The sequence below is a fragment of the Sycon ciliatum genome, chromosome 1 (assembly GCF_964019385.1).
Source record: "Sycon ciliatum chromosome 1, ocSycCili1.1, whole genome shotgun sequence".
NCBI lineage: Eukaryota > Metazoa > Porifera > Calcarea > Leucosolenida > Sycettidae > Sycon > Sycon ciliatum.
The window spans coordinates 61571655-61597217 of NC_088643.1; the positions used below are offsets into that span (position 1 = coordinate 61571655).

The window sequence follows — 25563 nt, forward strand, 5'->3', positions numbered from 1 at the left end:
GCGTGTGACATCGCCATGACTTCTCCATCACTGCCTCAGCTCAACCGCCACCACTGGACTGCCTTTTTACACTCTTTTTATTGACGAATAAACAAGAACACGGAAAACGACTACATCTTGACAAGACGACAGACCAAAGACTAGCTCACACAGTTTCGCGCATGCGGACAACACCACCAACCAATGACGCGTGTCCACAGCGACCAAGACGAAACAAACACGTGACACCAAATCTACCACAATGTGGATGTCTATGTGTGTGTGCATGTACATTCGTGTGTGCTTATGTGCGTGTGTGTTTTCTTGTGCTCAATGCGGCACCAGGTGGAAAAGATGAAGGCCATCTACTACACGCTGAACCTGTTCAACGTGGACGTCACCCAGCAATGTCTGATTGGTGAATGCTGGTGTCCAGTTGGTGACCTGGATGCCATTCAGTATGCTTTGCGACAAGGACATGTAAGAGAGACATGCGTGCAGTAATAAGGCCAGTGTCTATGGCCGTACTTACAGTAGAAGTGTCCACCACGATAGGACTGACAGCAGCAGCAACACTAGGGGGCAATACACAGACACGTATTTTCGTGTTGAAGTAGGAGGTACGATATGCTCAGTAACGATTAATGTATAGTGAGTGTTTGTGCTTTCTAACACCCCCCCCCCCTCCCCCCTCCCCACCCCCTCCCCCCTCCCCACCCCCTCCCCCCTCCCCACCCCCTCCCAATTTCCACCCGTCACCACCACTCTCACTAGTACCCGCGACTGGTGCACAGAATCCGCTATGTACAACAATACCATCACTTCCCTGACAGTGCGAGTTCACTCTTTCCTTTTGGAGTTCTACCATACATGTACATGCAGCTCCCACACGGTCTAGTGGTTAGGATTCGGCGCTCTCACTGCCGTGGCCCGTCTTTGATCCGGTGTGGGACCTTTTTAACAACTACTTTCTTGAAGTTTTTTTCAATAGACAGTTGCTGCTCTGGTTGTCTAACCACAGGAACGCAGTGGCGCAGCAGTGGCTCCCATTCTCAATGTGGTGGACACGCAAATGAACCCGCCAACCTACAACAAAGTGAACAAGTTCACCACGGGCTTCCAGAACATCATTGACGCGTATGGCGTGGCCACCTATCAGGAAGTCAACCCAGGTAGGAGAAGCATTGTAATGCTGGTCTCTCACATAGCGTACTCGTCAGGCCCGCCGGAACCGGTCCGCTTGATGAGGTTAACACCGGACCAACTGTGTAGCTACCAACGCTGAGGAGGGACGTATGTTCCCGTCATACTATACACAAAATATCAAAGACTATGGTATGACCAGACCAATTGAAAACTGCTTCTGGCGGTGCTGCTTGTATGTATGTACCGTATCGCGTGATCAGTAGCGCCCCTGGGGCACTACTTTTTCCATGTCCATCACAGATGGGGCACTGTTCAAGAGAGGGCACTATTTTTCAATGCTGGCACATTTATGTCGTCCCGCATACAAACAAACAAGGCAAAGAAAAAACAGAGTCTAAAGTTTACTGTGAACTATCATGACTCAACAGAAAGGGAAACAAGAACTGTGATCTTTGATCCTGAAACCACCAGTGCAATGACATGAACAAGAACATTAAAAGCAAAAGAACATCAACCTTGCACAAACTTTTGTCTCCTCGTCGACTCTTCAAAGAAAAAATTGAACTTGAAAATAATACGAAGCACCAACATCATTGTCCTGACTACAAGAGTGACTTTAACTACACTCACAGCAGCAGCAGCAGCAGCAGCAACAGCAGCAGTAGCAGCAGCAGCAGCAGCAGCAGCAGCAGCGGTTATAGGTGTCCTGGGCCACTCTGAAATGGTTATGAAGTCAGTGTAGTCTCAGTGTCAGTGTCAGTGGGGTATGCCTGAATGCCCTGACTACTATGAGATTATCACGTTGCAGGCCTGTGATGATACGGGTATGTTATGTTGACCGTTGATCTTGCCCGCTGTTTCTTTCCCGTTGCAGCCCCGTTCTCCATCATCACCTTCCCGTTCCTGTTCGCCGTGATGTTTGGTGACTGCGGCCATGGTCTGCTGATGTTTCTTTTTGCCCTGGCCCTCGTCGTGAAGGAGAAGCAGCTGGCGAGTTACAAGGGAGGCGGCGAGGTCAGTATTTGCATGGATGTCACTCTCAAGTACCCGCACGCCTTATAGCCATGTTGAAGGCGGTGAACCATAAGGACTACAGAGATTTCACGCGTTGACATCTGTTACACGGAAGATTGTGTCATGTGGGTGCGGATAGTGCACCATGTACTTCAGTATGCCCAGCTGACTGACGTAAATGTTCTACCTGTGCTCTCTGTGTTTGATGTGGCATGTCGTCGATTCAGATCTTCGGTACGTTCTACAGTGGCCGCTATATCATTCTCTTCATGGGCCTGTTCTCCATGTACACCGGGCTGCTGTACAACGACTGCTTCTCCAAATCATTCAACATCTTCGGATCCTCGTGGCATGTCAGTACTAGGTATGTGTGCCTATAGTAAATGAGTGTGACTGTCCTGTCATGTCTGCATTTCGTTTGTTGGAGGAGTGAGAGAATGAGGACTACCGGCTTTGGAATTGGATAGGAGCCGGTGTTCATCACGCTGGGACAGAAGCAGGTGGTTTCTTGCAGTAATGCAGCGTGCCCTGTACCTAGTCTGGTAATGGTCATCTCCTCGAATAAACCATCACTATTGCGCTCTTTGTCAGCTGCCGGGACATAGGATTTGATAGAACATGCAACGAACTGCTACAATCATTCTATTTTCTGCGTTCCTATCACTCAGGCACAACTAGGAATTTCGATACATGTACTCGGACTCAAAAGATGAGCACATGTGTTAGAGTTTGAGTGAGTGTGTGTGTGTGTGTGTGTGTGTGTGTGTGTCTGTCTGTCTGTCTGTCTGTCTGCCTGTCTGTATGTCTGTCTGTCTGTCTGTCTGCCTGTCTGTCTGTCTGTCTGTCTGTCTGTCTGTCTGTCTGTCTGTCTGCCTTTCTGTCTGTCTGGCTGTCGACTCTCTAGACCAACCCGGGATAGTCCCGATGTGATTTACCTTGCCCCTGAAGACATGGACACGCGCAATCCCTATCCATTTGGCATTGATCCAGTAAGTAAACATACTGTACATGGTACTGCTGCTATGAATACTTTTCATATTATTGCTAGCAAAAAAGAAGAAGTATAAAACTTGACTTTTTCCTCTGCACGTTACCTTATCTAAGTTATCTTACCCCATTGGGAACTGGTGATGTAATTATTGTAAAGTCTTGTACAAATAGCCCACTATAGTCCCTGCAATCATGGCTGAAAAGGAACTATACAATCCCTGAGGTCTTACAAGTATCCGTGGCACTTTGTCGTCTATGTAACTTTTGAAAGTGTTTTTCTAAACCTGCGGGCTGCTGGTATTTTGTCCTTTGTTGACTGATCAGTACAGCACAGAGAAATGAGGATGAACCCGGTAGCACTTTCCTTTGTGTTTCTGTGTAGATCTGGCAGGTTGCCGAGAACAAACTTACGTTCACCAACTCTTACAAGATGAAAATGTCCGTGATCCTCGGCGTCACGCAGATGATGTTTGGTGTTGTTCTGGGCGCATTTAACCATGTGTAAGTTCTGCGGTGCACAGTACAGTACAGCGCATGCAGTGCACTACAGTGCAGCACAGTACAATACAGTACAGCGCATACAGTGCAATACAGCGCCTGCAGTGCAGTACGGTGCAGTGCATACAGTACTTCACACTTGTTTTTGAATGGACAGTAGGCCGGTAGGAAGGCACTGTACGGTGGTAAGAGCCGACGTCATGCATAAGCATCAGTTAACGTACTCGGGGAATGTTGTGAGAGAGGTCTATTGTCCTGCGGAATATGATGAGCAGTGTATGTGGTGACCACTGGACAAACTGAGCAAATACCACTGAAGTCACAGTGACACTGTTATAACTTATACTGCTCTTGAAGTAGCTCTATCGACCCAGCAAGGCTGTATCACCTACACTGTACGCTCCGGCTCTGCCACACTGCACCATGGTGTTCTGAAATTGTTAGGATGTGCCCTATATTGCGGTCTGATCTCCTAGCATCTTCACATACGAGTGTACTCCGGCACTGCTAGATTGCTATTTGCTTCACACTGTCTCGCAGGTTCTTCAAGAAGTATCTGAACATATTTGCCAGTTTCATTCCGGAGGTAAGCTGCTTGTGAAGGCAAGGCTGTTTAGTCGATGGTGCGCTATGGAGTATTGCCTTGGGATATGAGGCAATGTATTCAGGAGGGGTGGAAAGCACGAACGCAGGCCACGTTTATGTAGTCTTGCCATGTTGTTGCTTAAAACTGTTATAACAACGAGAATTTGGAATAGGATGCGAGTGTTCCAGCATACCTGATAAAGAAAGAAGGCCAGGGATGGTAACGGTCATGACACATTGGGGAAAGGAGACGGCGAAGTAGAAGAATAAGATGAGGAGGAGGATTCATGATCACCGTGCAAATGAATTCACCTATCTCCTATTCATACTGCTACACATCTGTCTGAGTGCTCTCGCTCTCTCTCACACACACATACACACTCTGTATCTCTCCTTTTTTTCACCCAGTGTTCTCCTAATGTAGCTGCCATCACAAACCATGCATTCTTGGCATTACTTTATCATTCTAGTATGCTGAAGAGAAGCGTATTCTAAATTCTATTCTCTGTGCTACCATGATCCTGAGCCAAGCCTAACTCGTAAAGTCCATGCTGCATACTTTTCATGCGTTGCCCTTTCCAGGTGATCTTTCTGGGCAGCTTGTTTGGATACTTGGTAGTTATGATCATCTTCAAGTGGGTTACAATAGATTCAACCTTCAATTCCAACTTGTCTGGGGTGAGTGTGTTTTCTCTTGGAGTCTGTCTTCTGAAGAAAACATTGCTACTGGTGCAGTTATTTACTACAGTGCATAGTCCAGTAGGCATGGTCTTGTCGGAGACGGTGACATGTGTGTATTACATCATGTTTGATTAATGACTGAACATGACGATGTTCTTTTACTTGGCTTGGAAGACCCTTTTGTTATTTCTCCAGTGCCCCCCCCCCCCCCTCCCCCGGTATATCGTTTTAGGACTTGAATCTCTTCTTGTATCCTTGAAATAGACTGCGAAGTGTTGACTCATGTTTGCCCGTCCCTCTGGTATTCACTTCAGGCTCCTCAGCTGTTGCTGATGCTTATTAACATGTTCCTGAAGTTTGGATCGACCTACAACCCGGATAGCTACGAAGACCAAGCGGAAAGGTTGTATGACGGACAGGTTGGTTCCGTGCTTTTTGATTCTTCTCTCTTTGTCTGGCCAATCCAGGCTTGAATGCTAGAACCCATCCTGCATGTTATGAAGCTGGAGTGTCCTCTTCATCCACAGAACCACTCGGAGGCCACCTAGCATTTCCTGACCAGTATCTGTTACCGGCAACTAGCTCAATTGTCATTGGGAAAAGCTAGTCCAACACAGTTCCACTAGGATATTCCGCTCTGAAAGAGCACGTCATGTGCTTAGGTACACTGTATCACTATGGGTGCTCTATTTCTTGCCCGCCTGTGCAGAAAACGGTGCAGACCTTCCTGGTGGTGATCGCAGTACTCGCTGTTCCGTGGATGCTTCTGACCAAGCCGATCGCACTATCCGTCATGAAGCGCATGAAGCGTAAATCGGTAAGAGCTAGCTTCTAGCGGCGACTCAGCCTCGGGGAACTGTTATGATATTGTCTATATGCTGGTTTTGTTTGTTTTCAAATTCCTTTACCAGTCTTGTACAAGCACGCAGTGTTGCAAGCAAAGACATCGGGGACCTGGAAAAGTACACGTATACTGATATTGGTGTTGCTCGATCTAAAGACAATACTCTTTATCATTTCGGACTTAGCCACACAGCACAGGAATGCAAGGCTACGTGCATCAGTGGTGGCTTTGAAACTAGCAAAGTCAGATATTAGACCCAAACGTTTTTTTGGAGCAGACAAACAGACAAAATCATACTTGCATAATTAAAAATTCCATGGAACTCTCCCCCAAAGAAAGATACACACGATCGGTGCAATGCATACATGTATGCTCATGCACGTCATTGTCTTCTTTTCATTTGACATAGTCATATGTGGAGTTTGACAAGATGGAAACCGACGCCAAGTTTGAAGAAGGAGACGAGGCTGATGAAGAAGGCAATGATCATTCGGTAAGTTCGGTTTGTGTATAGTTGACTTCACCTGATTTGACTGAATAATGCTACCTTCACTTTTTTGATACTTTACTTCAAAGGCATTATGCTACTGTGCTGAATGGGAATGTTGTTGCTGTGACAATTTTGTAAGCTACATGCTTGGTCTGCTGTAGTGCAGGGTACAAAACATGTCCTTGCCTGGTTCTGCTTGTCTGGTTGCTTGCTACAGGACAACATCGGCGACATATTCATCCACCAAGGCATCCACACCATTGAGTTCTGCCTGGGTTGCGTGTCCAACACTGCATCCTACCTGCGTCTCTGGGCTCTCAGCCTGGCCCATGCTGGTGAGTGTGCGTGTGACGTTCTGAACAGCGACCTTCAGGGGCTGGGCCCTGCCGCTGGAAAAGCCTGCCTTGCATGACACCAGGAGGCAGTGATTCATCTATGAGTTCTCAGCACATCATGGCTGAATTGAGACTGTTCAAATCACTGAACTGCACTCACTTGTTAGCATTAACTATTCACCTATAGTAAAAGCCTCACCATCACTATGCTCCCATTATGCAGTTTTTTTTGTCTTGGCCTGTGAGCTGTGATCATTGTAAAAAATGAAAAAGGTGGTGGCAACTGAAATCCGACCCCTGATTTGTTATACTCGAGTGCAGCAGCGATTCTAGCGGTCTCTATTCCGTAGTGTTACGAGCGTGTGCTGGGTCTTTGCAATGTGAGTGCACTGAGTTGGGGTCGAATTTCAGTTGCCAGCACTGTAAGGTGCATTGCTAATCCTTCAGCTATTGTTATGTACAGGGTTGGCTGAGTGTGTGCCGTGTTTGCCATGTGAACCACTGTTGAAACAGAATTGTCTGAAGTCTTGTGGGAGATGATGTTTCACCTTGGCTTGAAGCAGCCAAGCCTGCTGGGCATCTTCGCTGCCTTTGGCACATTCTTTATCTGGGCAGGTAAGTCTCTTGCAGTGGTCACACAGTGGCTGCACAAAAACACTATAAACAAAATGCATATGTAAATAGACAATTACAGATTGGGAGTCAGTCAGATTGACCGGCATACCTGCACAGGAACATCACCGACACCCCCCCCCCCCCCCCCCCCGCAGAAAAACAAAACAAAAACAAAGCCAAGAACAGTTACCGGTATCCTATGATGGTTTATCCTTCGATGTTTGTCATGGCTAGCAGAGCAATGCCTTCCATCTACAATGAACTACACATAGTGCGGTGCTTGCTTATGATATCCCGACAACTGCCGAAGTGACTGTGAGTTAGCGTGTGTGTACCTGCCTTTGTTTGACCAGCCCGCACTGACAATTGCTACCATGCTAACGTTTTCTTGTGTTGTTCCTCAGCCTTGACCATTGCCATTCTTCTGATCATGGAGGGTCTGTCGGCATTCTTGCATGCCCTGCGTTTGCATTGGTAAGCCGTTTGTGTTGTGTTGACTGATCCCTTTTTAGTATTCGGATCAACAGTGCAATGCGATGCTAAGCTGCCATAGCATCAACAGTGTACTGGTAAAGTTTCCCAGCTCTTGCCACTCTTGCCACAACTTGTGTACACACACTGTCCTACAACCATGTCACTTATGCTGACCAATTATTTAGTTTTCTTGACCACACTGCATGGGGCTGATTGCATGTTAAAAAAATAAGCTGTAGTGAATGTATGAGTCACAAGTTGTGTTGTGCACGCCAGGACCCGATGCACTGTCAATTCTTGATATGTTGTATCCTCCCCGTTTCTCTCCCTGTCTCTCTCTCTCTCCCTCCCTCTCCCCCCCCCCTCTCTCTCTCTCTCTCTCTCTCTCTCTCTCTCTCTCTCTCTCTCTCTCTCTTTCTTTCTTTCTTTCTCTCTCTCTCTCTCCCTGTCTCTCTCTCTCTCTCTCTCTCTCTCTCTCTCTCTCTCTCTCTCTCTCTCTCTCTTCTCTCACCAGGGTGGAATTCAACAACAAATTTTATGCCGGGGAAGGCTACAAGTTCCAGCCATTCTCCTTCAAGCTGATCCTGGAAGGAGGACAGGAGGACTGAGCAGATGTTTGCAGCGAAGCACTACTATTCCACTCATTATCAGCATTACTTCAAGTTGGGCCAGATGGCATTACATAGGATTGCATGATCGTCTAAAGCAGTTATCCCTAGCAGTACAAGGCCTTTCAGAGTTTTTCTCGTATATATAATGACGGTATGCCATTGTAGCCGATCAGTTCTTAGCAGTATCATTATTACATTGGTTTTCTCGAAAGACAAGCATGTCTAGGACGTGCAATGTACAAGTTATGCTTGTGACACATACGTCATAATCAAGAATTACCGTCTGAAAAAGTCGTATCACTATAACTAGTCTTCTCTCAACCATTCAAGATCCGGATTGCAGCATAGTTCAACAAGCCTTTCTGCAATCGTTTACTCTTCCAAGCAAGCAGCGTGTATTACCTTGCAGCATTTTCACTGTAATAATTATGTAACACTGGCATTGACTCAAGTATCTCCGCTATTTCTATGTTCACCTGTATACCATAACTTTGCTCATTCAGGCTGAATCTGACATTAAAATTATATATAATATTAATTTTCTCATAGCTTTGAAATTTGGTTAACGTGAACTTTGTGTTGCCATGACAATCAAAGGTATGAATGCTACATCAATGCCCAGTGGATAAAAGGTGTCATACCGTAATTCCGCAGGTAAAAGCCCATATCTTATATGGGCCATGGGCGTATATGTGAAATAATGCGGTTGGGTGTAAAATATGCAGTGAAAATTGTTCGTTTTCTAGATCCGGGCCAATATTCGAATTTTGAAGGCACGCGAAAAATTACAAGTCCATGGGCGTAATGAGACAACTGTACTGTTCTGGTATCCTTTCACTGACCTACTGTACCGTGGTGGCAATAGTCCACATTGTGAAAATTTTCTACCTGACAAGCGAGTCGTATTTGTGTCTGCTTATTAGCCCATGGGCGTACACGTATATCCGAATGCAGGCCCGTGCGCTTATACCGGTAAGTTATATGCGCGGAATTACGGACATGCACATGACGAAGTGGTGTGCGCCGAATGGACCCAGCATTCATGTCATGATGTGGCCAAAGACCGAGAATCCTATTGCCATTTGCCGTACAAGGCGTTCAGATACTTCTTACCCCTGCCCGGCTGTCAGTACCTAAAATATTCTGATTTGCAAAGTGACCGGGGGAGGGGGGGGGGGGGCAACACAGTCAGAAAGAAAAGGAAGTTCCCTTTCCGAGCCGGATAGGACCCTGCAGCTGCAGTACTTTGCAGATACTGTATACTCTCTGCTTCTCAATCATACTCCTCGTAGATCATTCCACATTTCAACCTGCTTCACAAGTACTGACTTGTCATTGTTTGTGTTGAGCCCCGGTGGGAGCCTCTATTGGTAATCTGAGTACAACATTAATAGTGCAACAATCTACCACCAGCAATCCGGATTCACCTCACAAGACGCACATGGAAATCCAGCCGGATTGTAGCTCCCTGGCTTGCATACTGCTGCACGGTAGCAAAGCCGTTTTCAATGAAAGATAATCTTCACATAGTCACGGTAGTGTGTTTGGGTAAACTACAAGTAACTTACTGCTAAAATACCTAATACGTGAACTACAACCTACTACTACAATCACTGCTACTTCTTTGCAGTGCATGTGATAGGGAAATGATATATTCTAAGTTCTAACGTGACTACTTCGAAGTACACAGTAAAACAATTTCAAATTCAAGCCTGCGTTGTACTGGACTGCCATCAAGTAAAAAAAGCAAAATACTATCACTACTCAAGCTGTGCATGTCAATCCATGATGCAGTGGACTTGCACGGAGTGTTATTGCAACAATGCACAAAGAGGACTAAGGTACTGGACAGCTCAGGCAAGCGGTTTCAAAACTCAATCAACACAAGGTACATGTATGTACAAGTAGCATCATGACAAAACAACAACAGCTGCTGACTGGATTAGTCTTGCAGCCAGTCGTTGGAGCCGGCCACGGGCAGTTGCGTTACAGCCTCCTGTTACCATGACTACAATTTTTTCTGTATTTGCCGGTCTGCTGTTTCAGAATTCCACAAGGTCACACACCATACTTCATAATGGCGTGGGTCACACTACCACTATGTCTTATGCATGATATGCAGCATATGTAGCTGAAGCGGATACGAGACCAGCTCTCCTGCAGGACAGATGGCACAAACGATTCGTAAGACTGAGAAGAAGCTACAAGCCTACATCGGTGAAACTAACGCTTCTTGTGTAAGAGCAAAAGAGCATGTCAAATGCTCCCGGGGCACACCAGCATTGTACGTGCAGTGACACCTGTCTAAGCCGACCGCCTAAGGGACCTTACCAATTATGTGGTCCCCGTGTACAGGTGGTCTCCATATCCAGGGTCATTTGTCTGGAAATCACAGCCCATGGTCCTAGTTGTAGTGGTCCTGTTGGACAGGTGGTCGCCTTATCAGAGTGGTCTCATCGACAGGTCTTCCTGTCCATGTCAGGTGGTCGCCTTATCAGAGTGGTCTCATCGACAGGTTTTCCTGTACATGTGGCCATGTGCATACTTACAATGATACTGCATGTTCATTTCTTACGAGTATAATGATAGAGAGTGACTGAGACCGTCAACATCGACCAACCATATCACATTATAGATAGTACTCACGCTTCCATGATGAAGACATCGCGGTTGATCATATTCTTGCGATATCCCACTGGCTGTTCATTGTACTGTGTTATTCCTAGATTTCCCATGGCTGGACAGAGGTGCCACACACGGATAGGAATAAGGTGTGAATGGCGCACAGAAAACAAAACAAATCCAAAATTAATAATCACATCTGGCAATGGATCCAAGGCCAGACACATGAGTGGAGATCATGGAGCCCACTGACACCAGTCCAAGTGATCATACATGTATCTGGATCCATGCTAGCCTATGCTAGGTAATGCTGTCTGGGATATGCACTGTTCGACAAACAATGTACTGTACAAGAAGAAATATTCGTCTGGAAGTTAATTTCGTCTTTTTCGTTCAAGGGGCTTTTGGACTAAATTAAATGCCGGACTAATATCGATTTGTCCAGCTTCTCAATACACTCTTATGATCCATTGACGAAATTTACAACCGGACGAACTCCCTTTCTTTGGAGTTGGACGAAATTATTGACCGACGGAATTTTCTGCTTGTACAGTACATGTACCTGCGGCGCACATACCACAGGGCAGGACGTACCCCCCCCCCCCCCCCTCAACACACACACACACACATCCAGCGGAAACACAACTCACCTTCTCTATACTGTGTGTAGGAAAGGTGACCAGTCCCAGGCACATCAAACATCTCGTACATTGACACGATGTTCTCTTCCGTGAAAACATTCGGACAAGCATCGGCATCTGCTGCATCCCGCGCCTGCTTCAGATCTTTCAAGAACTGTACAAGGAACTTTTTCGGGTTTTCTAGCACGCAACAACATGCACACAGGACTCAGGGCATGAGAAATAGTGTAATGTTATAAGCAGTACTTAGCAGTGTCTGCTCCAGGAGTTCAAACCAACCAGGTACAAGACTTAGTGTACCTGGCGTGACCCTTAAAACCGGGTCAGAGCCGGGTCAGAGCCGGGTCAGAGCCGGGTCAGAGGCGGGTCTGTTCTAGTGCGGCTACTGCATGTACATCGGTGAGTCGGTGAGCTGTAAAACATTTCGGACTCCCTGATGTATTCAGCGGCACTCGTATTCCCAACCGGGTCACATGTGACCCAGTGCTATTTTTCCAAACGACCAAGTACCCCCAACCGGGTCGCTAACTCGGCTCAGTCTGGGAGCAGACACTGCTTAGAGTAGCCCGGCTCAGTCTGGGAGCAGACACTGCTTAGAGTAGTCGAGTAGCTCCAATGTACAGTAAAACCTGGGTTTGCCGGACCCTGTACCAAGCGGAGTCCTGTATTGACCAGACAAATTGTCATGCACCGACGTGCGGTAGATTGAACTCGTATCCCTGGATCAAGCGGAATCCGGTCATAACAGGACCGTTTCCGCTGCACCAAGGGAGTCCGGTTAGGGCCGATTTCCACTACGGTACCGTGAGTGCTGTGCCGACGATTTGGGTGGGTCACGTGTACCCCACGGTACGAGCTTGAAGCTGAGAGTGATTTACACCTGCGCACTGTCGTGCCGTGCATCCTGTCGGCAGGCCAGATCACCATTTTTACCAATTTCTGACTTTGGTCTGGAGGGAAAATAGCGGGGGAGATGATTGGAGAAAGCTCAAAAATCAACCAATTGAAAAGCCAAAAGCCAAGAAAACACTTCGTACCACAAATACAAAAGAAAGAAAAAACTTCCTATCAGGAAGTAGTAAAATACCTACAACACACTGTATTCGACCTCACGGAATACCGCGGCATGCCATTTCCACCCCCCCCCCCCCCCCCAGAGACCCTCGGCACAGGAATGTCCACGGAGGTATGGCACGACCCACGGAATGAACTCGTGCCAAAACTGCCCCTCACGTGAGCAAATCACCATGGGTACTCACGGCACGGCACTCACGGTACTGTAGTGGAAATCGGCCCTCAGGGCAGGTTTGCTGCAGTAGCTCACGGTGCTGAGTAGTTGAGTACACCGTACACCGTACACTGTAGTTAGTGCTGTATTAGTTGTAGAATTCATGTACCGGGATCGGGTCTCACCTATGACTGATGAGCGCGAGCGGCTTTCTCGTCCGAACAAGCTGCCAAACTAGTCTTCCAACCCAGCTGGCGAGTTCAGAGCAGTTTTGTGCTAGTTAAAGGGGAAGTATACCCTAAAATCAAATTTTCACCAGTTGTAGTCTTCTGGGTGCTGAGTCGAATGGTCTTGGTCCGAGGAAGCTGCGACGCTCCCTTCCTACTTGAATCCCAATCGAACTCGCGCACTTCCACCGAAACTGGGTGACTGCGCCCCACGAGATGGGGATTTGTATGCAAAATGTCAATAAAAGCGCCATTTCGTTCTTATAAAAGCAGGGATGACCGCGATTGACCCATATGTTGTAGTCTTTTGGACGCTGAGTCGACTGGTTTTGGTCCGAAAAGGCTGCGATGCAGCGTTCCTCCTTTATTCCCAATCGAACATGGTTGAACAAGCGGTCACGTGCTCCTGGGTGCCCAAATCACCTGGTCACCGCGCCAGCAGGCGGCAACTTTCACACCAAGGTTCAACTCGAGTTCAACTCGAGTGACAGGACTGCACCCAAAAAAGGTCAAACAGGCTAGTAAGTTGTACCCTGCAGGCACGGTGACCAGCTGACTGGTGTACGCAGGAGCACGTGACCGCTTGTTCAACCATGTTCGATTGGGAATAAAGGAGGAACGCTGCATCGCAGCCTTTTCGGACCAAAACCAGTCGACTCAGCGTCCAAAAGACTACAACATATGGGCCAATCGCGGTCATCCGTGCTTTTATAAGAACGAAATGGCGCTTTTAGTGACATTTTGCATACAAATCCCCATCTAGTAGGGCGCAGTCACCCAGTTTCGGTGGAAGTGCGCGAGTTCAATTGGGATTCAAGTAGGAAGGGAGCGTCTCAGCTTCCTCGGACCAAGACCATTCGACTCAGCACCCCGAAGACTACAACTGGTGAAAATTTGATTTTAGGGTATACTTCCCCTTTAACGAGCTAGCAAGTGTCCTTTTTCTTCGCACATCGTGCTGTGTTATGTTGCCCACTAGCCACCACTGCACTAGAACATCAAGACTGTTGATCGCCAACAGTGGCAACAGTGGTCTGGGCTTAGCAGTACTTACCAGGCTGTTCGTTGACCAGGGCGGCGGTGGCGTTCACGAACAACTCTTGCAGCTTGTGCTCTTTCACGTACTCTTTGGCACCCATTGCCGAGTCCTTCTCGGTGATCTTCGCAGTTCTGCGATTCACAGGCGGCATCAGTGTTGCAGTGGCTATAGTACCGTGCACTGCACACCTAGTAACAGGTCAACTTCACTTGAACAGATGTTTCCCCACTCAAGACCGAACGGCGGTGCTCGTGCACGGACGCCGCGTGACTTCAAAACTACAAAGAGTACAAACCTGACTTCAAAACTACAAAGAGTACAAACCTGTACTCCCCTGAATCTCAGTACTGTATTCAGCAGAACCTATTGTCGTGTCAGAAAGGCTGCTTGAACTAGCTACTTGCTCGACGGTGCACGCGTGGCAGAACAACGACTGCTGCAGTTCAATTTCACAAGTCTTGGTTCAGTTCAGCTTCAACCAGAATTACATGTACTGTAATACCGGCCCATATATATTTTAATTGCAGGGAGTGGAAAGGTTGACACGACGTTACTTAGGATACAACGCTTGGCTTATGTCCTCGTGAAAGGTGCCAGTTCTGAAATCTTTTGAACTAACTACTTTAGTAACTAGTTTGAGTTTGACGTTCGTCTGCACACGACATGACAGGAGAAGCCTCTCACAGTCCGGCTCAGATAAGAAGGCTGCAACTGTTAGTTTCTGCTGTTGAGCTTGCACGCGTCCTACAAACACACAAAACTATGGCGACGCACACACGTCGTGCGATCCGGACCGCGAACCGCGTACCGGTACCTTGAGTCCGACTGTGACGTAATCGAAGAGACTGCAATGCGCAAAAATGAACAAAGAAGGGAAGAAAACGACGACGTCCGAGTAGGTGTTCGTGTAGTACACATGACATGGTACATGTAGTAGGAGAATCCATAAATACAAATACAAAAATAATAGTCTTTTCAGACAGCTTGCCTTTTATTTTGACATCGAGAACAGAAAACGAGAGGGGCAGGATAGGTCAGAGGGGTGTCCGTGATCGCTCTTTGTGGACTACTCACCAGTGGGGGTTTCCTAGCTTTCCCTTCGATCTTCAAGCAGAAGCTGCAGGGTTGGTTGAAGCCAGCACTGAGGCCGGGCTCAGATCCGGACCATTCATAAGAAATTCGAAAATCCATGTACTATAGTAAACCAATATTTTTTTTAAATGGTAGCAGAATGCTGATCGGGGTTTCCTGAGCAAGTATCGCTAGTTGATCATACTGGAAAGCTAGCAGTATGGATGAGGATATCATCGAGGATGAGCTGAGTGATGGAGAGTTAGATGACACCGAACTGCCAGATGGCTGGGACGAAGGCATTACGGATGACGGCAAAGTGTTCTATGTCTGGTATGTGCCTACAACCTATCAATTTATGACTTACGCGTAGTACATCATACTCTGCGACAAGATGGTGGACAAATCATGGAAAAAGAAAATGTGAAATATCACACAATGAACACTAGATGCAGCGTGTATAGAGTGCACGCAGAAAAAAAGGGAAGATCTGGTGGGAGTTTAGGCACCCAAGGTGGCAGAAATCTTATCTGTTCATGTGGAGATGATTCCAGGGACATACCACCCTGGGGCCTAATAAATTACAACTCCAGGGGAGAGGGCCACTTTGTCTAACAGTTGTTGTTTCTTTAGAATGAAGAGAAAGAAATGTTTCTTGCGCATGCGTATAAGGCTGTGTTTACATGAGGCGTTTCAACGCACCATGTACACAAAATGAATGGCGCGTTTACATGACGCATTGCGCTTGACCCGGGTTGAAATTTCGTACAAACGTACGTCTGTGCGTATCTCGTGCCAGGTTTGAATAGCAGTGCACTGGCAATTTTCGCGCGAAAGTATTCACGTGACCATACAGGACTCTAGAAGTGGACTTTTGGCGGCATATCAGTATTTGACCCGGGTCAACTGCCTTCATGTAAACGCTCACCTATTTTGTCTATCGTACAGACTTTCAACCTGGGCTGAACGGCAAACTCCGGGGCCAGTGAGGCAATAACATGGTCAAACTTGGCATCTTGTGTTATACCACGAATACGGAAGAGAGATTCCGCTTGGCTGAACCAAACAATGGGGCCAGTGGGCCAGTGCGGCGGTAATTTAAAGCTAACAGCTGATACAGCAGCAGGAGCTGGAGTTGCATGTGGCAACACAGAGAACCTGGGCTGAGGGCTGGCAGCTGTGGCAGCAGATGTTGCAGTTGGAGTTGATTGCAAACCCCCAGTGGGAGTTCCACTTCTTCATGAACCCCTCCTTTTTGTGGATGAGTGTACTCTGTATCATCCCATGTTACTCCACAAAAAAACAGAGCGCGAGATCGGCTGCGCAGCGCAGAAGGTTGGAGCCTCCTTAATTGAAAAATACTCGACGGCGTCACAAACTTTGCACGGTATTATTAATTAATTGAGGAGCAAAAAAAGTGTTACGAAACAGTCTGAATGCCAAAGGAAAAGAGTCAAGAAAGAGAGAAGGAAAAAGCAATACGGAGAGACAAATGCGCATATGGAAATTTGTAGATACAGTACGGTCCGCGCAGGGACGTATGTGAGCCGGTACACTGCACCTGGGAGTACACGGTACATGAATACAGTGCTGCACAAAGAAAGTCTACCGTACGGGAGATGTGTACAGGTCATGCAAACCAAAAGTACAAACATGACGAATGAGAAACCTGCATGACGAATATAAAAAAGGGAAATAAAAGTTGCTGATGCGATTTCATGATATGTAATTCTGTGCCAAAGTCCGAGTCTAGAGTCGTACTGCTACAGGAGCATGACAAGACCTTTTCACTGCGAATCGATATCTACTTTAACCGGTGTACCCGTCGGATTTTGTGTTGCCAAGCTTAGGGCCAGCTGGGCATGTGACAAGAAATATTCTGCCATAGTAAATCTGCCGCTAACGTGACAGACAGTGCTATAAAAGTATACTTGTGCGTGCGTGTGCGTGCTTGAGTGTGCGTGCGTGAGTGTGTGTGTGCGTGTGTGTGTGTGTGGTGTGTGTGTGTGTGTGTGTGTGTGTGTGTGTGTGTGTGTGTGTGTGTATGTAGAGAGAGAGAGACAGGGAGACAGAGAGACTACTCGTCCGCTGCCCATTAAGACAGATGTACAACGCCGTCGACCTTTTCTTGTGCACCATTGGGATGATTATTAATATCAGGCTGGACCACCATCCTGAAGGTGACAGACGTGGCTGTCTTCGTCACACAATATTGCCAGCCGATGCTCAGTTGGTGGGATAGAAAAGGGTTTGTGTGCATACACATCTTCTTGTGTGATCGCACAGGGATATACCAGCCGAAATATTGACTGACACTCGAGTTTGGCATCAGTATGTATACTGTACACATTTCTGTTATGACATTTTTTTGTTCTGCAGCCACTTGACGCGAGAAACCCAATGGTCCCATCCAAAAACGAATCGCATGAGAGTGCTGAGCAAAAGTTAGTCAATTACTCAACAGACCCGTTCAGGAGATTCAACGTTACATGTCTTTGGCTTTGCAGTTTCATCACTGTGTATTCCTTTGAGGATGTACTTGGCCTATTTCTTGTCACTCTTTGAAGGTGCTCTCAGTGTTCGTTTGTCGTACTCCACCAAGTCTAGCATGATTAACTTCATTCAGATTACGTTAACCTATTGAAGTAGACCGGGTTTTTTTTTTAGTGCAGGAAGTCGGCAGTCGGCTGTCGGAAGCTGCAAGAACGACTCGATGTCTTTCAATCCATTGAGGTGTTCTTTTCATTCTCAAAACGTTACTTGTATAAACCGCTTTTACCGGATTCTACCACCGTCCAACTCTGTAGCAGCGGCAGAGCTTGACACAGATGCCGGTACCGATTTTAGAAGAAATATTAGAGAGTTGTTCTACTCAAAGTGGTGAAGCTACCTGTACGGGTGGAGTAACGACGATCGCACCCACCCGGTGTAGACGTTTTTATGTGTGCACAGATATGACAATCCTGGATGGGGCTAGCATAGAACGCCATGCATACAGACCTTTTTGCGTAACATAATGAATTTACTATCAGTTCCTAGGAGTGTATGACTCACACACCAATGTACATGTCACGTGTATATTTCTTATCAAACAACCATTTTGAGTGTGTATAAACTACATGTATAAGGAATGGGCTGCTTGTCAGCTGGTAACCGCTCTGTTCAGTTTCTACTCGCTCGAATTCTCAGTCAAAGCGCTGAGTTGCTTTTAAGAATGGTTGTGTGTGTTAAAATTCTTCCACTGCTTGCTTGTGTGTGGATGCACAGCTTTACCACAAGGCTGGGTAAAGATGGAAGATGGCAGTTTCTATGAGTAAGTGCATGAAGTCAATATCTACCCTTGACTTCTTTGCAGTTCTTGTGTTATGCCGTGGAACTCCTGCAGATCCCCAAATACACTGCTGAGTACCATTTGGAAGGCGTTTGCTCTACCTGCTTGCCTAGTCCCTGTTTGTCTCATGGCGTACTGGATCTAGTGTGTGTGTGTGTGTGTGTGTGTGTGTGTGTGTGTGTGTGTGTGTGTGTGTGTGTGTGTGTGTGTGTGTGTGTGTGTGTGTGTGTGTGTGTGTGTGTGTGTGTGTGTGTGTGTGTGTGTGTGTGTGTGTGTGTGTGTGTGTGTGTGTGTGTGTGTGTGTGTGTGTGTGTGTGTGTGTGTGTGTGTGTGTGTGTGTGTGTGTGTGTGTGTGTGTGTGTGTGTGTGTGTGTGTGTGTGTGTGTGTGTGTGTGTGTGTGTGTGTGTGTGTGTGTGTGTGTGTGTGTGTGTGTGTGTGTGTGTGTGTGTGTGTGTGTGTGTGTGTGTGTGTGTGTGTGTGTGTGTGTGTGTGTGTGTGTGTGTGTGTGTGTGTGTGTGTGTGTGTGTGTGTGTGTGTGTGTGTGTGTGTGTGTGTGTGTGTGTGTGTGTGTGTGTGTGTGTGTGTGTGTGTGTGTGTGTGTGTGTGTGTGTGTGTGTGTGTGTGTGTGTGTGTGTGTGTGTGTGTGTGTGTGTGTGTGTGTGTGTGTGTGTGTGTGTGTGTGTGTGTGTGTGTGTGTGCTATTGTGTGCTATTGTGTGCTATTGTGTGCTATTGTGTGTGCTATTGTGTGTGCTATTGTGTGTGCTATTGTGTGTGCTATTGTGTGTGCTATTGTGTGTGCTATTGTGTGTGCTATTGTGTAATCAGGTAATACCCTACTCTCTTCTACCCTACTCTTTCTCTACTGGCTGTGTGCTGCTGCTGCTGAGTAGATTGACTTCCTAGTGCTTAGTTGTCTTGACTGGATCATAGCCTGGGTGGGGTCTGCCATGGGTGAAGAGCTAGAAAAGGCTACTCAAAGTCACCGGTGACATTGCCCCCACGCGTGTGCCTGTCTACACTGTCACACGATTGCACCGTGCTGTTCCTTGTTGACTGCAGTGAGGTGAGGAAGGCCGGATCCACTGTGGATCCACGCCTGCTGCGTGCGCCGAAGGAAGCCGATTACATTGGCTTTCGCGAGCGGGTGACGGACGATGGCAGCACCGTGCGAATGCTGAAGAGTACATTCAAGCCCACCGACACGGCTGATGACGTGCTCAGCGGTGTCAAGCTGGACGGCAAAGTGGCCATTGTAACGGGTGCTAACTCTGGCTTAGGTATGTGCACATCGTAAGACTTTCACATTTACAAGAGACTGTTCTACCTGTGTCCTGTTTTACAATTGTTGCGACTTGTGATATCATATAACGGCTGGGTTTCGTGTACTTCAGTAAGACTAATATGAGAGTTAGCCTACAAGAGATGTAGCTAAGTGGAATTGCAAATAGCAGTATCTCAACTCTTGAGTGAAAACTATAACTCATCCTAATACCTGGCATTTAATGTGCTGCTGCTGCTGCATTGTGTTGCAAGGTTATGAAGTGGCACGGTCGCTTGCCCAGCACGGCACCCACGTCATCATGGCGTGCCGTTGTCTGCACAAGGGCCATGTGGCGCGGAAACGAATCATCGATGAAATGGTATGGAGCTCGCCCAGTCCCTAGGCTATAGTCTGCTGTGTGGTGTGACTGCTGTCCATTAGACTGAGTTTACATTGCCCTCCGTGCCTGGTGTTATGTTTGATTGCTGGAGGGCCTGGCATTATGTTTGATTGCTGGAGGGCCTGGCATTATGTTTGATTGCTGGAGGGCCTGGCATTATGTTTGATTGCTGGAGGGCCTGGCATTATGTTTGATTGCTGGAGGGCCTAGCATTATGTTTGATTGCTGGAGGGCCTGGCATTATGTTTGATTGCTGGAGGGCCTGGCATTATGTTTGATTGCTGGAGGGCCTGGCATTATGTTTGATTGCTGGAGGGCCTGGCATTAAGTTTGATTGCTGGAGGGCCTGGCATTATGTTTGATTGCTGGAGGGCCTGGCATTATGTTTGATTGCTGGAGGGCCTGGCATTATGTTTGATTGCTGGAGGGCCTGGCATTATGTTTGATTGCTGGAGGGCCTGGCATTATGTTTGATTGCTGGAGGGCCTGGCATTATGTTTGATTGCTGGAGGGCCTATTCAAAGTACTAGTACATAGATAATCTAATGCTAGCCACTCGTTGCAAGTACTCTCAGCACCGGTATACCCCAATCCAGACCCCTTCCTCTCCCCCTGTGAACGAACCATGTAACATTGAGGTGTGCTGAGCAGTAGCAGCAGGTCAGACTGTCGGGCACGAACACAGTGCACCACCAATTGAATTCGTCGTTGCTGAGTTTACGTTCACTGTGTGTGTGTGTGTGTGTGTGTGTGTGTGTGTGTGTGTGTGTGTGTGTGTGTGTGTGTGTGTGTGTGTGTGTGTGTTTGCATGGGCCTGTGCCACTTGCAGCCGGGTTGCTTTGTTGACGTAATGGAAGTCGATCTAGCATCCTTCCAGAGCATCCGCCTCTTCGTCGAGGACTTCAAGCACAAGAAACTGTACGTGCTGCTGCTGCTGCTGTCAAAGATACATCTGACATGTGTGTGTCAAAGATACATCTGATGTGTGTGTTCAAAGATACATCTGACATGTGTGTTCAAAGATACATCTGACATGTGTGTTCAATGAAGCATATTAAAATGTGCATCGTATGTAACGCTGTTTATTTTTCTTTGAATGCTACTCTGATAATTTATGGAAGTTAGTCTGGAAGACAGATGTGATGTGTGTTTGTGTGTGTGTGTGTGTGTGTGTGTGTGTGTGTGTGTGTGTGTGTGTGTGTGTGTGTGTGCGTGCGTGCCCACATTGGATGCTTCAATAGCCAATTGAACTTTTTTTCTGAGATTTCTTTGAAATTTCTCTCCACCTACCCCACGGAATTCAAAGGCCAGTTGAGTCCTCTTTCCAATATCTCTTCGGAATCTCTATCCCCTGTCCCCGAGTGAAACCCACTTGACCGGCTTCTGGGGGTGAGCTAGAACAACTCTGTGTGTATGTATGCGTGCATCTGTGCGTATTTATACGTGTGTGTGTGTGTGTGTGTGTGTGCATGTGTGTGTGTGCGTGTGTGTGTATGTGTGCGTGTGTGTATGTGTGTGTGTGTGTGTGTGTGTACGTGTATGCATATGTGTTTGTGTGTGTACGTGTGTGTTGTTGTAACCTCCTTGCTAGCGCCCTGCACATGCTGGTGTGTAATGCGGCCGTGATGGGACTAGCATATCAGCAGACAATTGATGGCATTGAGGCCCATTTCGCCGTCAACTACCTCTCTAACTTCCTGCTGGTCAAACTCCTGCTGCCGCTAATGCTGGAGAGTGCGCCATGCCGGGTGGTGCTGGTTACATCTGAGGCACATTGGTCAGTAGTGGAGCATCGTGTATATGCATGTCTCATTGTGTGGACATGTGCCAGCGTATGTGCGAGTGCATATGTGTGTGTGTGGGGGGGGGGGGGGGGGTGCGTGTGTGTGTGTGCGTGTGTGTGTCCCATATGGTGCAGTGGTATGTGCAGCGATTTCCAATCGATAGGTTGCGGGTTCGATTCCCGACGATTATGGTCACACACGTCTTTCTTCTCTTTCTCAGACTCTTCCTGACTTTTCTTTCATTCTCCTGGGTGGTTACCAACAGCCAGTGTATGCCGGAGTATGTGGTGTGGTGTGTGTGTAGAAAAAAAAAGAAGAAAAAAAGAGAAAAAAATGGAAAAATGAAAAATAGGGATTCACTGGCCAGAAAAAGTCACTTCAAACAGCTGTGTGGTGGATACCAGGCTAAAAATTGTGGCGGTCAATTCATCAGCCTTGCAAGCTGTTGAATGGTGTAATCCCAGCACAAGTTGCTATGTCTAACATAGCTGTTCGCTATCATCGCTTCCGTGATGGGCATGTCTGAGGTCTGAGGTGTGTGTATTGATGTATTGGTGTGTACGCATGCATGTACATGTACTACTATACTCTATATGCATGTGTGTATGCGATTGAAATACGTGTGTACGTATCCATGCACACATGACGTACATGTATGCATGTTTGTTCATTCGTTTGTTCTCTACTTATAGGTATCCATACCTTTCTTCCGATACCCCACCAGCCAGCGTTGAAGCACTCCATCCCAGTGCTCAAGATTACTGGCCGACCTGTGCGTACAATTCCTCCAAGCTTTGCCTCCTGCTGTTCATGCAGGAGCTGAGCACGCGTCATGGCTCGCAGGGCGTATTCTGCAATGCCGTGCACCCAGGTAACCTCCTGTCCACCGCGCTCGGCCGACATTCCCTGCTGCTGCGCCTGCTGCAGGCGATGTCTTGGCCATTTGGCCGCTCTCCTGTAAGTATGAGGAAAGGGGATGGACCGTGGGAACTTGCGAATCTAGTTTGGGCTGAATTCAACCTCAAAACTGCAGCTTCGGAGCTCACGATGTGGGCTCTGGATCTGTGGCTCCTGCAGATTATGATGTGTAAACTCTAAACCCTCTCTGATTATGTGAAATCTGACCATAGCTTGCTCTATTACCGTTGATTATTGTGACCTCAAACTTCAATACCGGTACTTCAAAGTAGCAATCATTGCCATGTAATGGGGAAATCCAGGTTTCATGGTTACCATGGTTACTAGTATTCAAGAAAACCCAACGACCTGTGTTTAAACGGACTGACTGGAACTGGTGATTCCTTATCCACGGTCAGTTGACTGGAAATGGTGAGACATTTTGGTGTTGGCTTAGTTAGTGGTCCTCTGGCACGGGTGGTTGCCTTTTCAGAGTGGCCAGCTTGCCAGTTGTTGCTGTACATTTGTAGGCAGCGGATACCCAGGCAACTAGTGCTGTTGTCTTCTGCATCAACTCAATCCCTTGTGACGTGATCTTGTCATATTCAGAACAGCATCCGCATGTATGTCATAGTCTCTTGCGCCGTGCCTTTACAGTGTTGCTTGCACCAGACCCCTGAGCAGACCAAGTGTGCAATCAATCAGCCTCGGCTAGGCTGCTTTCTTACTGTGAAACTGCCGTTCTCTTTATCCTGCAGGCCCAAGGCGCTGCTGTGATTGCGTACTGCGCTGCCGCTCTGGACCTGGAGCATGTCGGTGGCTACTACTTCGTGGAGCACAGGATTGGCAGCCCGTCCAAACTGGCCAAGGACCAGCAGCTGTCCAGCGACCTGTGGGAGTTTAGCGAGCGACTTGTGGCTGGCCTTAAGTCTACATCAAGAAAATAGGACTGAATAGGAAAAAACATATCTTAGGAATGTTCATACAATGACTTCATACCTTAGGAATGTTCATACAATGACTTCATATCTTAGGAATGTTCATACAATGACTTCATACCAACCCTGTGCATGTACACATGTAGGTAGTCTTGCCCTGCAAGCTACACTTTTAGCACGCTTGTCTTCTTATCACATCATTGCTGTGTCCTTTCTACCGACAATTTGCTGCTGTTGCTGCTAGTGGTTGCAACGTCACAGCTAGCTTTGCAGTACACCATTACTGCTCCTGTGTCCACTGTCGCTATTTCAATCGACTTGAGAGCTCAGGTGGCAATGCCTCCTCGGAGTCCGACTTTGCCTCTTCTTTGGCATAAGCCTTAGAATTCGGAACATCTTGTGTCCTCCACATCCTCTACTTTTCTTTTCATCTACATGTACTGTGTTTGCTGCGCTGGTGTAGGAGTTTCTTAAAACATATTTTAATATAGAACTCAATGTGTGTGTGTGTGTGTGTACGCGTGTGTGCGTGCGTGTGTGTGTGTGTGTGTGTATGTCCCATATGGTGCAGTGGTATGTGCAGCGATTTCCAATCGATAGGTTGCGGGTTCGATTGCCGACGATTATGGTCACACACATCTTTCTTCTCTTTCTCAGACTCTTCCTGACTTTTCTTTCATTCTCCTGGGTGGTTACCAACAGCCAGTGCGCATGCCGGAGTATGTGGTGTGACGTGTGTGCGGGAAAAAATAAAATAAAAAGACCAAAAAGTAGGAATTCTCTTGTCCACAAAAAAAACACTTCAAATAGCTGTGCAATGCAGACCATGTACCAGGCTGAACAGTGGCGGTCAATTATTATTGTTCAGCCTTGCAAGCTGTTGAATGGTGCACTCCCAGCACATTAATTTTGCTATGGCTTCTGCTGTAACATTGCTCTCATCACCGCCGGCGTCTGGTGATGGGCGTCAAAAGAAGAGAAGAAAGGTCAAAGACGTGTGTGGGTGCATAATGTGAACCCTGAAGCAAGTACTGGTACACATTGCTCAGTTACTATTGGACCAGGCGGTTGGATTTCTCTGGCCGTGGCAGTAATTGTATACATTGGCGAGGTTTCTCACTTTGAAGCACGCATGTACTACTAGTAGTATACTATACACATCCTCCGTTATATTGCCCTGAATTGGGGTGTCCCCCCCCCCCCCCGAGTTAATTTCCAATGCAGTACAAAAAATACGAAGTGTTCCTACATGTAATACAGAGTACTAGTTGTGGTAGTTTAAAATAATAGGGCCAAATTTCGGTTTTTCCCCAATTTTCCTTTCCATGTTGTATTTAATATAGCTATGAATAGGATGAAGGCCGCAGACATCATTAATCTGCATATACAGCTCTTTATTACTAGACTCTCTTTTATCATTAAAATTTTGGTTTCCCACTCTCTCTCCCACACACACACATGCTTACAGTCAATTCTGCCGTCGTGAGTCCCATTCGGGACGGATACAAGAATAGTAATAAAAAATTGGTGCAGAATGTGCTGCAAAATGTGATAAGGAGGACAGACTCTGCAGAAACAGAAATCCTAGGGTAGATGTTTGTCTCTTGTTTCTTGATGCGAGAACTCTCCAGGGTACCTTACACTGTGCCCCACCCAATCGCAGAGAACCTGTCTGAGTCGGTGACATATCTCTACACCCTGATAATTATACTTGTAGCTGACAAGCATGGCATAACACACACACACACACACACACACACACACACACACACACACACACACACACCTTGAAACTGCCACCTAAAGGTGATGCAGTGCCTCAAAGAGGCAAGGAGGTCAGAGTTACTTCTTGCGTTTGT

General features: G+C 47.1%; 3 protein-coding genes across 3 annotated transcripts in view; 2 read left to right on the forward strand and 1 right to left on the reverse strand.

Annotated features, from left to right (window-relative positions):
• Positions 1 to 8871, forward strand: part of LOC135804731 (V-type proton ATPase 116 kDa subunit a 1-like) — a 17726-nt gene extending 8855 nt beyond the window's left edge. Inside the window, exons 11-25 of the mRNA XM_065318675.1 lie at positions 325 to 459; positions 1001 to 1151; positions 2000 to 2139; positions 2367 to 2503; positions 3044 to 3128; positions 3512 to 3630; positions 4168 to 4213; positions 4795 to 4890; positions 5208 to 5312; positions 5603 to 5710; positions 6147 to 6230; positions 6445 to 6562; positions 7076 to 7177; positions 7582 to 7651; positions 8166 to 8871. Coding sequence (XP_065174747.1) covers positions 325 to 459; positions 1001 to 1151; positions 2000 to 2139; positions 2367 to 2503; positions 3044 to 3128; positions 3512 to 3630; positions 4168 to 4213; positions 4795 to 4890; positions 5208 to 5312; positions 5603 to 5710; positions 6147 to 6230; positions 6445 to 6562; positions 7076 to 7177; positions 7582 to 7651; positions 8166 to 8259 — 1590 coding nt within the window. The 3' untranslated portion in view covers positions 8260 to 8871. The remainder of the gene's footprint in view (positions 1 to 324; positions 460 to 1000; positions 1152 to 1999; positions 2140 to 2366; positions 2504 to 3043; positions 3129 to 3511; positions 3631 to 4167; positions 4214 to 4794; positions 4891 to 5207; positions 5313 to 5602; positions 5711 to 6146; positions 6231 to 6444; positions 6563 to 7075; positions 7178 to 7581; positions 7652 to 8165) is intronic.
• An 849-nt stretch (positions 8872 to 9720) lies between these two features.
• LOC135804732 (EF-hand calcium-binding domain-containing protein 10-like) lies at positions 9721 to 14674 on the reverse strand. The gene is made up of 4 exons (XM_065318676.1): positions 14035 to 14674; positions 11535 to 11705; positions 10909 to 10999; positions 9721 to 10419 (listed from the first exon to the last, which is right to left on the reverse strand). The coding sequence occupies exons 1-4, from the start codon at positions 14168 to 14170 to the stop codon at positions 10368 to 10370; spliced, it is 450 nt and encodes a 149-aa protein (XP_065174748.1). The 5' UTR covers positions 14171 to 14674; the 3' UTR covers positions 9721 to 10367.
• Positions 14675 to 15007: 333 nt separating this feature from the next.
• LOC135804733 (WW domain-containing oxidoreductase-like) lies at positions 15008 to 24383 on the forward strand. Its single transcript, XM_065318677.1, has 9 exons — positions 15008 to 15423; positions 17470 to 17534; positions 18358 to 18403; positions 19484 to 19701; positions 19958 to 20064; positions 20915 to 21003; positions 21677 to 21862; positions 22562 to 22826; positions 23525 to 24383. The coding sequence occupies exons 1-9, from the start codon at positions 15311 to 15313 to the stop codon at positions 23711 to 23713; spliced, it is 1278 nt and encodes a 425-aa protein (XP_065174749.1). The 5' UTR covers positions 15008 to 15310; the 3' UTR covers positions 23714 to 24383.
• The last annotated feature ends 1180 nt before the right edge of the window (positions 24384 to 25563 follow it).